Genomic DNA, 15116 nt, shown 5'->3' with positions numbered 1-15116 from the left:
TGCATATTGTCTCCTCTGTTAGATCATAAGCTCCTCAAGGACTGGCACTGGTTTTTGTCTATTTTTGTATCCCTAGTGTTAAACACAGAATCTGACATAATAGTCACTTTTTAAAAAATGTATATTGATTGAGTTCATAAAGTGTTTGATATTTTTCCTACTTATAGTTCCATTTGAAATAAAAACTAATTACCTTAGTTCACAAAAAACAAGTTAGAGAAAATTGGTGCCTTAAAAATAGAAAAAGTCAAATGATTTTCATAATAAGAGCTAAAATAGTGAATAATAAGAGTACTTTTCTTACCTGTGATTGTGAACCCCATTAGCAAAAATTGGTCAAAGCTATATCCATAATATATATATGTATATATACACATATATACATATATATATATATACACATACACATATCCTATGGAAATTACAATTATTTCTATTTTAAAGTATACCCAAAAGTAGAAACTAAATGATGAGATAAAGGTGAAATTATTTTTGTATATTAGAGATTATAGAAAGGCACAAAAATTCTGTGCTTGGTCCTATACTTTATGAAATTTGGCAATTGTGAAGAATGGATTGAAGAGAGGAGAGATGAGGCAAGAAGCCCAATCAAAAGGCTATTATAATTCAGTTTGTTTGTGACTTGTGTTTAAGATGTCTGTGGTTCATTTAATTTGAGAGATCAAAAAGAGAATTGGAGATACAGAACTGTGGATAAGAAGTAGGTAGTCTTTCCAGCCTTTTCTGAAATCAGTCTGTTCATCATTTCTTATAGAACAATAATACTCCATTAATTCATATATCACAACTTATTCAGTCATTACTTGACTGATGACCATCCACTCAATTGGAATTATAGGTGGTGGACATGGAGGAGACGATGGTGGCAGAAAGCACCTTAGCGAGAACAGATTTAGATGGAGGGAGAAGGGCGTCTCTCAGTGAAGTCTCAATTCTTTCAGTAAAATATGAGACATGAATAGGGACTAAAGGGGTGAAGGGAGCCTTGAGAGTTTTGAGGAGGGAGTAAAAAGTTTAGAAGAGCTACTGTGGTGAGTGGGATAGTGAGTGTTAGTGAGATGTAGGACTGCTTAATAGCATTTAGGGTTAGGATTTGTAGTGTAAATTTGTAGGTGACCCAGTCAGTTACCAGTCTTGTTTACCATAATTCCACATCTCCCAAATAAGCCCCTTTCTCTCAGGTCTAGTTCAGAGCTATATCATGGCTCCTACTACAACATGCTTCTAATGGTTCTGTTTCCCCCAACCCTTCCTCAATTCATTTTCTTTAAAGCAGTCAAATATTTTCCTAAAATACAAATCTGCCCATATCACCCCAGTACTCACATATTTACAAAGGCTTCTTTTTGCTTTTAGGATAAAAATACAAAATCTTCAGCCCTCCATCATTTGGGGCCCATCTGCTTTTGCAGTCTATTAACTAATAGTTTAGTTCTAAGGCAGGAGGTAAAATTGAATTCCCATTTTCAGTGAGAAAGGTGATTTTAAAATGATGGATGCTGTTATATATTAAATGCATTATTAAAAACATTGCTTTTCAGAACTAAGTCTACCAAAACTCTACAAAATTTCTGTTTTTTTTACTCAGATTGTTTCAATTTCTGAGAAGTGCCATTGGTGGATATTTTTTAGATTGCTGATGATTTACTTCATTCCTCAGAACTGGAAGGGATCCCCTAGGTTTTATATTAAATAACTTGTTCCATTGGTTATTGCTTGTCACTGAATCTTAATTAGTTCCCAAGAGACATGTAGCTGCTCTGGAAATCGAAAGTGTGCTACATCATGGTAGTCAACACATACATTTGCAGTATGTTTTTGAATGATTAATGGTGATGGCTGAATTGATAGCACCAGCAGCTCTTGAGGCAAAGTATTTTTGGTAGGAGAAATATATAATCTGTTGTGTAAACATAATGAGAGGAGCTAAGCAAAAGATCTTCCCTCTCTTGTATCAAGCTCAGTATTCACTGGACCCATGTTATGTCAAGACATCCTCATGAAAAGTGAAGAATTCATTTAGTGACATAGATATTTGAACTACTTGGAGGCAATCAGATATTTTACTTTGAAATGTTAAATTCATGTTGTTAATTCTGTGACAGAGTTCTAAATGCTCAAATGAACAATAATTTCATTGTCTGTATTTATATATTGGATACTGTGTAGACAGTGTAGACAAAGTGTACACAGTAGACATTGTGTAGTTTTTTTGTTTTTTTTTTTAGTTTTCAGTGAGTTGTTCTGGCACAAGCATGTAGCCCCAATTGTGTATAAAGCATGTTTTCTTTCTTCTCTTTCTTCCTGACTTCCTTTTTTTTTTGCAAGGTAGACAGGATTAAGTGACTTGCCCAGAGTCATACAGCTAGTAAGTGTCATGTGTCTGAGGGTAGCTTTGAACTCTGGTCCTCCTGACTCCCCATCCACTGTGCTACCCACTGTGCCACCTAGCTGCTCCAATATTTTTTTCCTTTTTTTATGTTAAATCCAATATATGTATATATATATATTTTTTTTACAATTATCTTCCTGCACAAGAAAAATCAGATCAAAGGGGAAAATATGAGAAAGAAAACAAAATGCAGGCAAACGACAACAAAAAGGTGAAAATGCTATGTTGTGATCCACACTCATTTCCTCTCTCTGAATGCAGATGGCTCTCTTCATCACAAGATCATTGGAACTGGTCTCAATCATCTCATTGCCCAATATTTTTTCTTAAATAACTATCTCCCAATGTCTAAGCAAACAAGCTTCACTACTGGAGTTGAATATTTCTTAAGGTCAGTCATGTTCGATGCAGCTTTATAGAAAAATAGAAAACACAAAACGTCTTAATTTTTGAATTAGTATGACAAAATCCTGATTTAAATTTTACCTATATTAATGGTTTCTGAAATTTGCTATCATTGAAATCCCCAAATCACAGATGGTTCGGAAGGTGGCCCAGAAGTCACCAGGTTCAACCTGTACTATATAATCTTCTCTGTGGCAAACTCAGAAGCATTCAACATGACTGTTTTATAAGAAGGCTTCAGTTGTGGTGGAACTCCCAAGCTCCCAAAGCAACTCCTTCCTGCCAGGAACAACTCAAGAATAGGAAATTATTCCTTAAATGAAGCCCAAATCTGCCTTCTTGCCACTTTCACCCATTATTTCAAATAACTGAAGACAGCTACTCTGTCTCCTTTAAATCTTGTGTTCTCTGTGTTATGTCTCTCCATTCATCAGCTGAACCCTACAGGACCATGACTTCCTGACCTCATCATTCTAGTTAACCTCTACCCCTATCAAAGGAAGGAAGGAAAGGAGAGAGAGAGGGAAGGATGGAAGGGAGGAGGGGAAAAGGGAGGGAAGGATAGAGGAACAGAGGGAAGGCAGAAAGGAAAGATGGAGGGGAGGAGGAAAAGATGGAGGAGAAGAGGTAAAAAGGAAGGGAGGAGCTCCAGAATCATGTTTGGATAATTGGCACCCCTCAATCCCTACTACATTATAGTGTCAACATTCCAGCTTTCTTTTTTTTTTCACTCCTCCTCTATTTACTCATGCTTCCCAAGGGTCCTTCAGTACAGTGACCCAACAGGGAAAACATTGCCCTTAACTCCAGTCTGGCCCCTTTCCTGTGCATCTTCCACACAACTGCCAAAATGATGTTGCTAAAGCACCATGTTATTCCCAAGCTCAAAAATGGTTACTGTCTTCCTCTTGCTTCTAGGATAAAAGGCCAACTTTTCTGGCTTTTAAAGGCCCCAGAATGTGTCTCCCATTCGTGGTACACATTCCTCTCTCCTTCCTTCTATGGAAGGACCACACTGCTCTATTGTCTGTTCCTCATACAGAATCATCCTAGCTTCCAGCTCTGTGCCTTTGCTCAGGCTGTCCGGCCCTATTTTGGACAGCTTTTTTCCTCCTCAACTCTTTCTCATAGAATCCTAGTTTTCTCAAAGCTCAAATCCAGAGACACTTCTTGTAGTAAAACCTTCTTCATTTTCCCCAGAAATCACCTTATATATAGTTCATATTTTTCTATGTATTTGTTGTTTCCAGGAGCAGACTATGAGATCCTTGAGGGCAGGGATATTTCAGGGGGGCTGTCTCCAACCTGGCTGCTCCAGTTGTCAGTGCCTTCCCACTGGAAGCCCACATTATGTGGAATAAGGGAGAGGGAGGATAATTCCAAGATTGCAAACTTGGATGACATGAAGGATGGTGGTATCCTTAACTAAGCTGGGAAAGTTAAGGAGGGAGGGAGTTTGAAAGGAAAGGTAATGCTTTTTACTAATGATTTTTGTTTTTCCATTTGAGAAGCCTGTGGAAAATTCCATTTGAAATATGCAATAGACAATTGGAGATATGAGACTGCAGCTTAGAAAAGACAATACAGAGTTGTGAGTAATCCACATCAAGATCATCATTAAGCCCATGGGAGTTGATGAGGTCATCAAGTGAGAAAATAGAAAATAAAAAAAAAGAACCAGGAGGGAGCCTGACAGTCTGTACTCCCAGTGTTTAGTTTTTTGTCTGTGCCTTCTTAAAACCAATAATGTCTTCTAAATTCTGGCAAGTAACTTTTCCCAACACGGAAAGTCCAAACATGGAGTCATCAAGTTGGGAACTTTGACAAGAATTAATTTAAGCCTATTTTTTAAAAATGACATACTATCAATTAATTACCTAATATTTATTAAGTACTTACTATGTGCCAAATAGTGAGCTAAGCATTTAAGATACAAAGAAATACAAAAGACAGCCCCTGTTTTCAAGGAGCTCTTGGTCTAAAGCCCACCAGACTACATTGTCTAGTTTTCAGAAAGTCTTTGCCTTCCTGGTGTGTAAAATTCAAGCCCCTTAACTTTGCATTCAAGGCCCTCCACCACAATACAATTAAGCAAACATTCCTTAGGCACCTACTATTGTAATATTCTTCTCTAAAATGCAATGTTCTCTGGGAGCAGATTTCTTGGGAGGCTTTTGGGAGCAGCCTTCGTTTCAGTTCAGTAATCACCCTAAGTGCAGCCAGGTCAAAGTCTTATCTCCTTCTCTTGGGGCTCAGCTAGTTTTCTGGAGGCCTTCTGGATCTTGGTTTCAGTGTTCTCCACAGCACAGCCTGCCACCTCTTCTCTGTCTTCCTTAGTTTTCCCCGACTGGCTTTTCTGGCTTCTAAATCTCCTGGACTGAATCCTGGTTGAGGCTCCTAGCTTATATATGCTCTCTTAAAGGTGTGAATCTTGTAGAATTATAGTAAGTACTAAGTACATGTACTGAACTAGAGAGCTGTTAAATACCATGCTAAATAATCATTGTCTCTATCAATTCCACTGACTTAGTACCTTCTTTCAAGTTCTGGCCCATAACATACTATGGGCAAGGTTCCCTCTCAGACCATAGGGACAGAAAGATAATAATGAAACAGACCCCACCCTCAATGACTTTATATTCTACTAGGTGGTGATGATGACCACCAATAATTAGAATAAGAAAATACTAATCACTGGTTTTCTAAGAGATTTCACAGAAAGGCGATGTCTCAAAATAAGAAAAAGGATTCTTCAATGCAGAGATGAAGAGGGAAATGGATTCTAGACTTGGAAGACATCTTGTATAAATGCCCATGGCTGTGAATTGGAAAACATCTTGTATAAATGCCCATGGCTGTGAAATGTCCACTGTATTGGACAGTCAGGAAGTAGTCTAGTTTGACCAGAACATGGTACACATCAAAGGGAGCCCCACGGCAAGTGGTGGGAAAGGGAAGTCACAACCAGACATTGGAAGTCCCTAAGTGCTGGTCATTTTGAACTTGTTGACCTTTCTACTCTGACCAATTTGCAATACTTCTGCATCCTCTCTGTTCCATCCTTCCTACCCACTGTCTTATCTTCCTTTTTCCTTTCTCTTTACTGATCTCTGCTCATACCATTTCCCTTCCACTGTCCCTTCTGTTTCATCATCATAGCACAGAGACTATCTTTCACTTTTCATGTAAAACAAACCCATTTTTCAACATTGAACTTAATTTGTCCTTTTAGTGAAGTCTTTCCAGCTCACTGCAATCCACAATTCTCTTGCCTTCTAATGGACTCTTGCATCATTCATTTGATTATTCATACTATTAGCAAGACTTTTTAAACTCACATGAAAACATGTATATTTATCATATATGTGTATAATGGTTACATATATATAATAAAAACATGTAGGAAAATAAAATGAGAGAGAATGAGGAATAGAGAATGACCTAGTTTACAAGACTAAACATTACTGAAAAATTGTAGTTTCATCTATATATTCTAGTTGCCTAGTTTTTAAATTCTCTATCATTTGCTAATTTAAATTTAACTTAATTTAAATTTAAATTTCTCTATCATTTGCTAATATCTCCAAGTACAACCAATACTTAGAGCAAAGTTCAGCATTAGGAGTAGCTGGGGATAAAGCCATGTTGCACATTACCTTGACAATTTTGAATTTGGGGAGCTAACCTCTTGTTAGATCTGATTAGATTATCATCATTACCTTGGACTTTGACTAATAAAGATTTCATACTAGCAACAAAAAAGATGCTAGTTCTACCATTTTCTCCTTTTTCCCCCCTTGTGCTCCTGTTCTTTAGTACTCTTTTCAATCTACAGTTCCTTTACAAGAATCTTAAGTCAACTGTCCATTTTGGAAGAACTGATTTAGTTAAAATTAGGTAATATAATCCATAAATAGTCTTAACAGGTACACACACACCATGAACAGAAAGTTGCTATACTCCATCCTATTGTCACCTTGCTTACTGAATATGTCCTGGAAATATATGATATAAAGATCAGATGAGAGCAGCAGTGTCAATAAGTATTCATATATTATTAAAATAATATATTATTATATATTATTATTTCCCTCTTCATATATACATATATTTATATACATAAATCTATACAACATGTATATATATATATATATATGTGTGTGTGTGTGCATAGACAGAGAGAGAAAGAGAGAGTTTTCTTGCATTTTTTTGCACTTCAATCAATGACATTCCAATTGATGAATTATCTTGTGGACCACCTCAGGCATTCCAACACTCTACTTTGTTGACCACTGGTCTAAAGCATTTCTTTATCATTTCCTCGTAATTTGACTTGGGGTTTCTTATATTTTATTGAATATTTATCTTTTTTATTATTGGCTACCTTTCCACATGACACATGTTTTCTTCCCAACTGTATTGTGAACATCTTCCTCCAGGTGCCTCCCACATGACAGCTAACATTTTTCTAGAGTTTTAAGATTTTAAAAGCACTTTGTTCACATCATCTCATTTGATCTCATTTGATTCGAGTTAGGTACTATAGATATTGTCTCCGTTTTACAGATGAGGCAAATAAGACGCAGAGGAGCTTAAATGACAACTGCAGCCATAAAGTCTATGAGAATCAGAAAACCAATCCCAGCTAGGGCTCTCTCGACCCTAAGCCCAGCATTCTTTCACAGACCATGCTGTCACTGAGTCGGTGTTCATTCAAATGTTTTGATTATTAATATAGGTTGGTATAAAGTTTGAAATAATGTGAATAGTTTTCTATCCATTTTAAAAGATCACTTTACAAATGGAATTAAGGACAATAAATCCAAGTAGTTGAACTTCAGAGATCAGTATCTCCAAATCATAATAGCCATCTCCTTATTTAACCACACCCTGGTAACTGTTATTAAATACTGGAGCCACGTTATTTTGTTACCAAAGCAACATTGCAGGAAACATCAGACTAAATATGTGGTGGCTTTATTAAATTCATTATGTAACAGCAATCTCACAGAAATCATTGGGTTTAAATTATTGAAGAAAGTTTATAACTCAAATGAGATTTGAGCATCATGAATAAATGTGATTTCCCCTGAGGCATATCATAATCCTTAGGATTAATTATTTAAAGCATGGGATGCATTGCCAAAACAAGTATGGATAATGGTCATACTATATTTTAGATATTTTTCATGGTCCTGAATTTCCCTCTCCTGCCCCCATATTTCAGTTCATGGCTACAGCACAAAAATGGTAAAATGTTATTTTTAACAGCTCCAGTGTTGGAGGTAGAATTGATTTCTAGACACGTAAACTCTTAGAGTGGGAAGACAAGTAGTCTAGGCCACCTCCCTAGTCAAAAGTTGCATCTTGATGTGGAGCTCAGCACCCTGTGTGCTTGGAGACACCAGAAGACTGTCTTAAAAGACCATCATTAATCAATAGTAAAGCTTTTGATCATTTGTCTGAGATTGAAGTGAGTCCCTCTCTAGCTGCAGTTCCAACAGAAGAAGAGGTTTAGAATGCCATATTAGGTTCCTTTCATGTGGCAAAATACCTGGTACTGATTCTATTCCAAATTTGCACGGTGGTGGATTCATTGCTCATACAAAAACTGAGTGTAATTTTCCAGATTATATAGCAGATGGAGGTTATGATCCAGGAGTCCAAGGCTGACTCCATTGTCCACCTCTATAAAGATAAAAGGAATGGATTGTACTGTGATAATCACAGAGGGGGATGTCTCTCTCTTGGTCATTGTTTTGCAAGATTTTTGCCAGAATTCCCCTTAATAGGCTGACCTTACACCTGGAAGAGGATGATGTATCTGAAAGCCAGTGTAGCATCGGAAAGGGCCAAGGAAGGGTTGATTCGGTGTTTACTGCCTGACAGCCCCAAGAGAAATACCAGGGGCAGAGCAGGGATCTATATGCAATGGTTGTAGACTTGACCAAGGCCTTTGATACTATCATTGGAAGTCATGGAAAATTATGTCAAAATTTGGCTGCTGAGAGTTCATTAGTATTGTATATCAATTTCACCCTGGCCTACTTCCCCAGGATCTGGATAATGGATGGTGCTCTCATGCTTTTCCTGTCACCAATGGACTGTGTGCTTGCTCCCATGCTTTTTAGAATGATCTTTTCTGCCATGTTGTCAAACGCCTTCAGTGAGGATGAACACAGCACCAAGGTCAGCGACTGCACAAATGGTAGCCTTTTCAACTTGAAAAGGCTAACGTGGAGGGAATGTCGGTGCATGCTGTTTTGCTTGCAGATGATCATGCACTCCAAGCAGTCTCTGAAGCTGAGATGCAATAAAGTGTGGATCAGGTCTCTGCTACTTGTGCTAATTTTGGCCTGACAACACCAAGACCCAGGTGTTCCATTATCCATCCACCCTCTGTGGACCAGCAGTTCCAGCAAATGGAGAAGTTTTGAATGCTGTGGATAAGTTCGCTCACCTTAGCAACATACTTTCCAGGAACGTCCATGTTAAAAATGAGGTTGACACACACATTGCCAGAGCTTGCTCAGTGTTTGGGAGGCTCCAAAGGAAAGTGTGTGGAAGAAAAGAGGTATCAGACTGACTACCAAATTGAAAGTATATGGAGCCATTCTGCTGTCCTATACCTGAGAAAGCCAAACGCTATGTTAGCACCAAGCCAGGAAACTGAATGGCTTCCATTGTATTTGCCTTGGGAAGATTCTGAAGATCACCTGGTAAGATTAGATACCAAACACTGAGGTCCTTTTTCAAACTAAACTTCCAAGCAGAGACCAGAACTCCATTGGGTTGCCTACATCATTCAAATGCCAAATGTACACTCGCCAAAAGGACCATTCGATGGAGAACTCACACAAAGCAAACACTCATGTGGTAGTCAGAAAAAGCGATACAAAGAAACTTTCAAGATTTCTGTTAATAATTTTGGAATTAATTGAACGGCATGGAAAACACTGGGATCACCAAGCTCTGACTTCTATGACAGAGAAGGCGCTGTGCTCTATGAGCAAAGCAGAATTGAAGTAGCTCCAAAGCAATGTGAGAGTCACAAATTCGCCACTCCAAATGTTCATAGGGACTATTTGTGCCCAACCTGTGGTAGAGCGTTCCAGGGTCATGTTGGTCTGATCAGTCACAGTTAGATTCCCTTGATTCTAGCATAGCAATGTCATTTTAATCCTCTTCAAGAACAAAGGACAACCAACCAACCAACCAGAAGACCACAGATCCTGCTAGATTCTCCCCAAAGATGGTTCAGTATCAAGTCAGGACAATTGGGAGAACATAAGATATTGGAAAGAAAAGAGTCTTTTCTTTTCTTCATAGCCCCAAAGTTTAGCACAGGGATACTAAAAAGACAAAAACATGATTTGTGCCCTCAAGCAAGCCATGTTCTAATGGAGGAGACCATTGTTTACAAGCAGATTATGCTCATAAAAATTTTATAGGCTTGAGAAAGAAATCATATGAGTTTGTTGTTATGTTTCCATTTAGTTATCTTTGATGTAAATAATGTAAAACTACACCTTGTAGGGATAGTTTTTCCCTCCAGTTATTTGACATCTTCTCTTCTTTCAGATGACTTAAATTTGTCTCTCAGGGTTTCCAAAATGGTGTTGCCTCCAGTAGAGCTGCATTCCTTGCACATTTGGCTCTCTCCATCTGTTCTTACTTTATTTTCTTAAACTCCTTTCCTTTTCCTTATTATACCACAGCAAGGACAAAAATGTGAAAATCCAATTGTAGTTGTGGCCCAGTCATTAATTATTAAAGTAGATCATTATGGAAACACTGAGGGATGTGTTCCATCTGAAGAAGAGAGGGACTTTATTTTATTTCTAAATGTTCATAGAATGAACTAGTTTGTCTAGATTTCTTTACACATAGCTTTCTCTACTTCACAGCTTTGCAATGTGATCTTTCTTATAATCTTCTACCACCATCCTCTGTAGGTTTTACATATGAATTTATAGTGTAAACTGGTTTTGCCCTTCATTGCTAGCTATTTATATGGCAAAGAATTCAAGTGCTTGCTGGCTAAAACAGTTTGGAGGCTCTTTAGCCTCCTCATTGTGACCATTGCTTTAAAGCAATTAAAATGTCTTTTCAATTTTCAATTTTTCAGATTTTCAAATTTCAATGTCTTGAGGGACATGGTAATAGTCAGAGTCAGTGACTTTTTGTATATTCATTTCTAATTTTTTCAATGGCTTAATTTCTTGCTAATAGTTCACTTTAGTAGGTAAGATTGAAATCGTTTTAATTGCATAGAATTTACATAAGTAAAAAAAGAATAAAATAATTGCTATGCAGTACTGAGGTCTGTTCTTGTTGGGTAATTAATAGAAAGAGAAAGCACATAACCAGTATTATCCAGCTTTAGAAAAAGGGTGGTAAAGAGACTAACGGACAATAAACTATTATTGTAGAAGTTTATTCAGTTTGTGAGAAAACACATTTTTGAGGAAATGTCTAACTTGTTAAAGATCATGTGTCAGTGATTTAAAATTTTATGGAGAAAGAATATATTATTATTACTAATATTAGTATTCTATTAGAGATAACTAAGTTGTAGCTGGTATGTAAAGCATGCTTATATTCATCCTATAAATCACATTTATAAAATGAAATTCTTGTTTTCATAAAGTGAAAACATAAATAAAACTCAAAAATTTCCTTTTCCCAATGTCTTCAATGTCCCCCCAGCCTTATGCCATCTCTATATTTAAATAACATGGTAAAGTTCAGATATCTGTAACTCCTTCTTGTTCACTCTCTTCTAAGGTACCATCAACTATTATCTCAGATTACATTCTTTTCCCACATTTGAATTTGTTCTTCTCCAATCCTACTGGACCTTTTCCCATTCTCCAGGATCTTTCATTGATAGTATCTAAGCAATTATATCTTCCAGTTGTTGAGTTATTGTTTTTTCAATAGACATGTTACCTGTACTTTGTACATGTTTGCATAGACATCTGAGACAATGTTTTATGGCTAGCATCTATTTAAAATTTTCTATCTTGGGAATTTCTGAGATTGTCCACTATAAATATTATGCTCCCCTCATCATAGCTACTATTTAGGTTGGAAATCAACAGGCAGTTTTCCATCTCCTCCATCCTTTTTGGTTTAAAGACCATATCAAAGGTTTACAAGACACCCAGGAAATATATGTTTTTATTATCCCTTATTAGGTGTACTTCATCCTTGTTCAGTAGCTTATCATTTAAAATTTTCAAATTCTAATCCAGAAGTCCAAATCCCATTCTCAGCTGCCATATTAACCAAATGTTCTCTTCCTACACCTCCCTTTCCCTTCCAAAACCTGTCTTCAGTCAACCACAATGATGAAATCACTAGCTTTGCCCTAAATTCTTCCTTTCCTTTTCTAAAACTTTGTGTTCCTTAGCAAGAGCTTCTGGAATTCTTCTGGCAGCCTCATTTATACCCTCATTTCTCATCAAAAGTGGGTAACTGTTCTCTGACACCATCATGTCCTCAACACAGGCATTTAGAAGACAATGAGCTTCTTTATAGTTATTAATAGTCAAGTCATTGTTCCTCAGAAGAGAGTCACCAACAAGTAGTAGTGCTCTATCTCCTTCTGACCTTTCCTGGCTGGTTTCTCACTTGGTGACTTCCAAGAGCTACATCACAATACTTTGAAAAATCCAACAGCTGCTTCTTCCCTAAAAGGTTTAATTCCATCCTTTTCAGAAAGAATCTGCTTTGTTTCTTGACTCCAACTGATCCTTCTCCCTTTTCACTGCTTGATCACATCCTTCCACCCTCCAACATAATGGAATTCAGCAGCGCCCTTCCACATCCAGCTTCCTCATTTTCCCATTGGAATCCTTCTGATTAGTTTTTGTTCTCTTTTCAAAGAATGTTTCTATCTCCCAGATGACCACTGTGAGTATTTACTTTCTCTTCTAGAAGGAGCAAAAGCCTGCACTTTAGAAAAAGATCATGGTCCCTCTATCATAGAGGAAATTCACACTATATAATCTGCATAGGTGGTTAAAAATGGCCCTTGCTTTCTACACTCAAGAGTTGTGAAGTCCTCAATCTTTGGGGCTCACTAGGAAATCCAAGCCCCACTAGAGAAGTGCCAGATAAATTTAAAAAAACATTGATTAAATGCCCTCTGAAGTCAAGGCAGGGGTAGCTAAACACAGAAAGCATAGTTCCTGTCTTCAAGGCTCCAATAGTCTGCTGAACCATATCTGCATCTCAATAAGCAAGGATGATCTAACCTGGGGGAGAGAGAGAAAACCCTAGAAAGAAGAAAGGAGACCTAAACTGAGCCTCCAAGGTCCAGGTTCATGACAGTCTTGGTTTTGTTTAAGTCCAGAGGCAGGTAATGAAATGTCACATTCAATGGCCTGCTAAAGTCTGGGGTGGGTGGCCAATAGCATGTGAGAAGGTAATTAATGTGATTAATCAAAAGTGGTTTGAAGGACAGTTTTAGGGGAATTTAAATTTCAGTTCAGCAATTTGTACTTAACTTAAGAAGTAATAGGGAGCTAGGGCAGTCTTGAAAGAAATGACAAGATCAGAGGAATAACAGGAAGGTTATTATGAAAACCATGTGTGAGAAGGCTTTGCATGAGAGATACTGGGATTGGGGGAGCCACTCCCAAAGGAGTCCAAATGGGAGTTTGCAGGGCCCTGAAGCCAAGTATTTAATTGTACATGTTCAAAGAAAAGGGGAAATGGAAGACTATCCACAATGGAATAATTTGAGGGAGGTCGATAAGAACTAAGGATTCAAAATCTGAAGGTCTGGCACAAGCAAAGTGCCCTCACTAGATGAGAGAAGTAAAGGAGAGGCAGTTTAGCTCAGGACATAATGAGTCTTTTATTGACATGTTGAGTTAAAGATGCTGTTCAGGTGAGTCCTGGTGAAGGAGCCATCCAGTTGAAGAAGTACCGGTGACCTTGGACTAGACAGAGCTGGGGTTCTGCCAGGCCCTTGGAGCTGGCCATTCAATGGCTGTCAGATCAGAAAGCCTGAGCAAAGGTTTATTCTGCCCCAAAGGCATCAGACACATACCCACAACAGATCAAAATATAGTTCGTCTCCCATTTGAATGTCACTGTATTAATTTTTTAAAAAACACACAAAAAACAATATGGGTTTTCTAAACCAATATGGGTCCTGCAAATTTCGATATGTATGGTTTGGTGGCCTCCAGCTCCATTTGAGTTTGACTCCCCAAATTTGGGCAAGAATTTAAACACATCCACATTTGAGAAATTCATCTGAAAGGTGTAACCAGTATCTGCCCAGAAGATTATACCTTGTGACAAGTCAAAGGAGAAGGAAGCTTTTCGTTATAAACTAAATTAATCTATTTCAATTGGTCAAGGTAAGTTAGATAACTTTTTATGAGACTACTAGCTAATAAATCTTAATTTGTTTTGAGGTCTGAAGGAATGTGACTTTATATGATCTTATTTTCATCACCAAAAATTTTGAAATGCTTTAAACTGTGTTTGAAATTTCAGTTTATCTTTATTAGAAGAATTTGACTGCAGCTGTAATGAATTGGAGAGCTTACCTTCCACTATTGGCTACCTGCATAGTCTTCGAACATTAGCTGTTGATGAGAATTTTCTCCCAGAACTACCTAGAGAAGTAAGACATTAACTTCTATTCATTCATTATTACTATATTTGTTATTTGGTTAAATATAAAATCTTTAGTGTAGATTCATAAGGTGTGTTAAACTATAAGTAGAAATAAGTTAAAATTTATGTAATTCTATTTGTTGCAGGAGACAAGGGACATGCAAAAATCTGTATAATTATAATACATATTTGGATTTTATAAAAATTAAAATTTAATTAAGCATATTTTTATATTTGCTTATGATATTGCTCACTTAAAATATCCCACTAGGACAATTATATATGTATTTTCTATGTATATATACATGTAATTTTATGAATTTATATGAATAATTGAATTCTGTAACCCTAAATGCATATATATGCACAGAATTCAATTATTCAAAAAATAAATAAATAAAATGTATATTCAGAAGTCAAAAGAGCTTCTCCCAAGTTCATTAAAATATTACTGAATTGGAAATCAAATTGATAATAAAACTATTTTCATTGAATACATACTTATATTTTTTATAATAAGATTCAAAATTAATTTGTGTTTCATTTTTGTGGGGAAAATCAAGAAATTCCTTTTGTGAGTATTGTATCTACTTCAAATGAAATTTTTATATTTTATGTGTTTCCTATTTTTAAAACCATGATTTAATAAAATTTAGTA

General features: G+C 36.8%; 1 protein-coding gene across 6 annotated transcripts in view; it reads left to right on the top strand.

Moving 5' to 3' along the window:
- Positions 1-15116, top strand: part of LRRC7 (leucine rich repeat containing 7) — a 530144-nt gene that overhangs the window by 400846 nt on the left and 114182 nt on the right. For all 6 annotated transcript variants that reach the window (XR_004234230.1, XM_031968892.1, XM_031968890.1 and 3 more), the window contains one exon: positions 14336-14465. Coding sequence is in view for 5 of the 6 variants with exons in the window: in XM_031968892.1 (XP_031824752.1) it covers positions 14336-14465 (130 nt within the window). In the remaining variant the exon portion in view is untranslated. The remainder of the gene's footprint in view (positions 1-14335; positions 14466-15116) is intronic.

Source organism: Sarcophilus harrisii, chromosome 4 (genome assembly GCF_902635505.1).
Source record: "Sarcophilus harrisii chromosome 4, mSarHar1.11, whole genome shotgun sequence".
Lineage (NCBI taxonomy): Eukaryota > Metazoa > Chordata > Mammalia > Dasyuromorphia > Dasyuridae > Sarcophilus > Sarcophilus harrisii.
The sequence above is the reverse complement of the archived record's forward strand: the minus strand, read 5'-3'. Positions and strand labels throughout refer to the sequence as shown.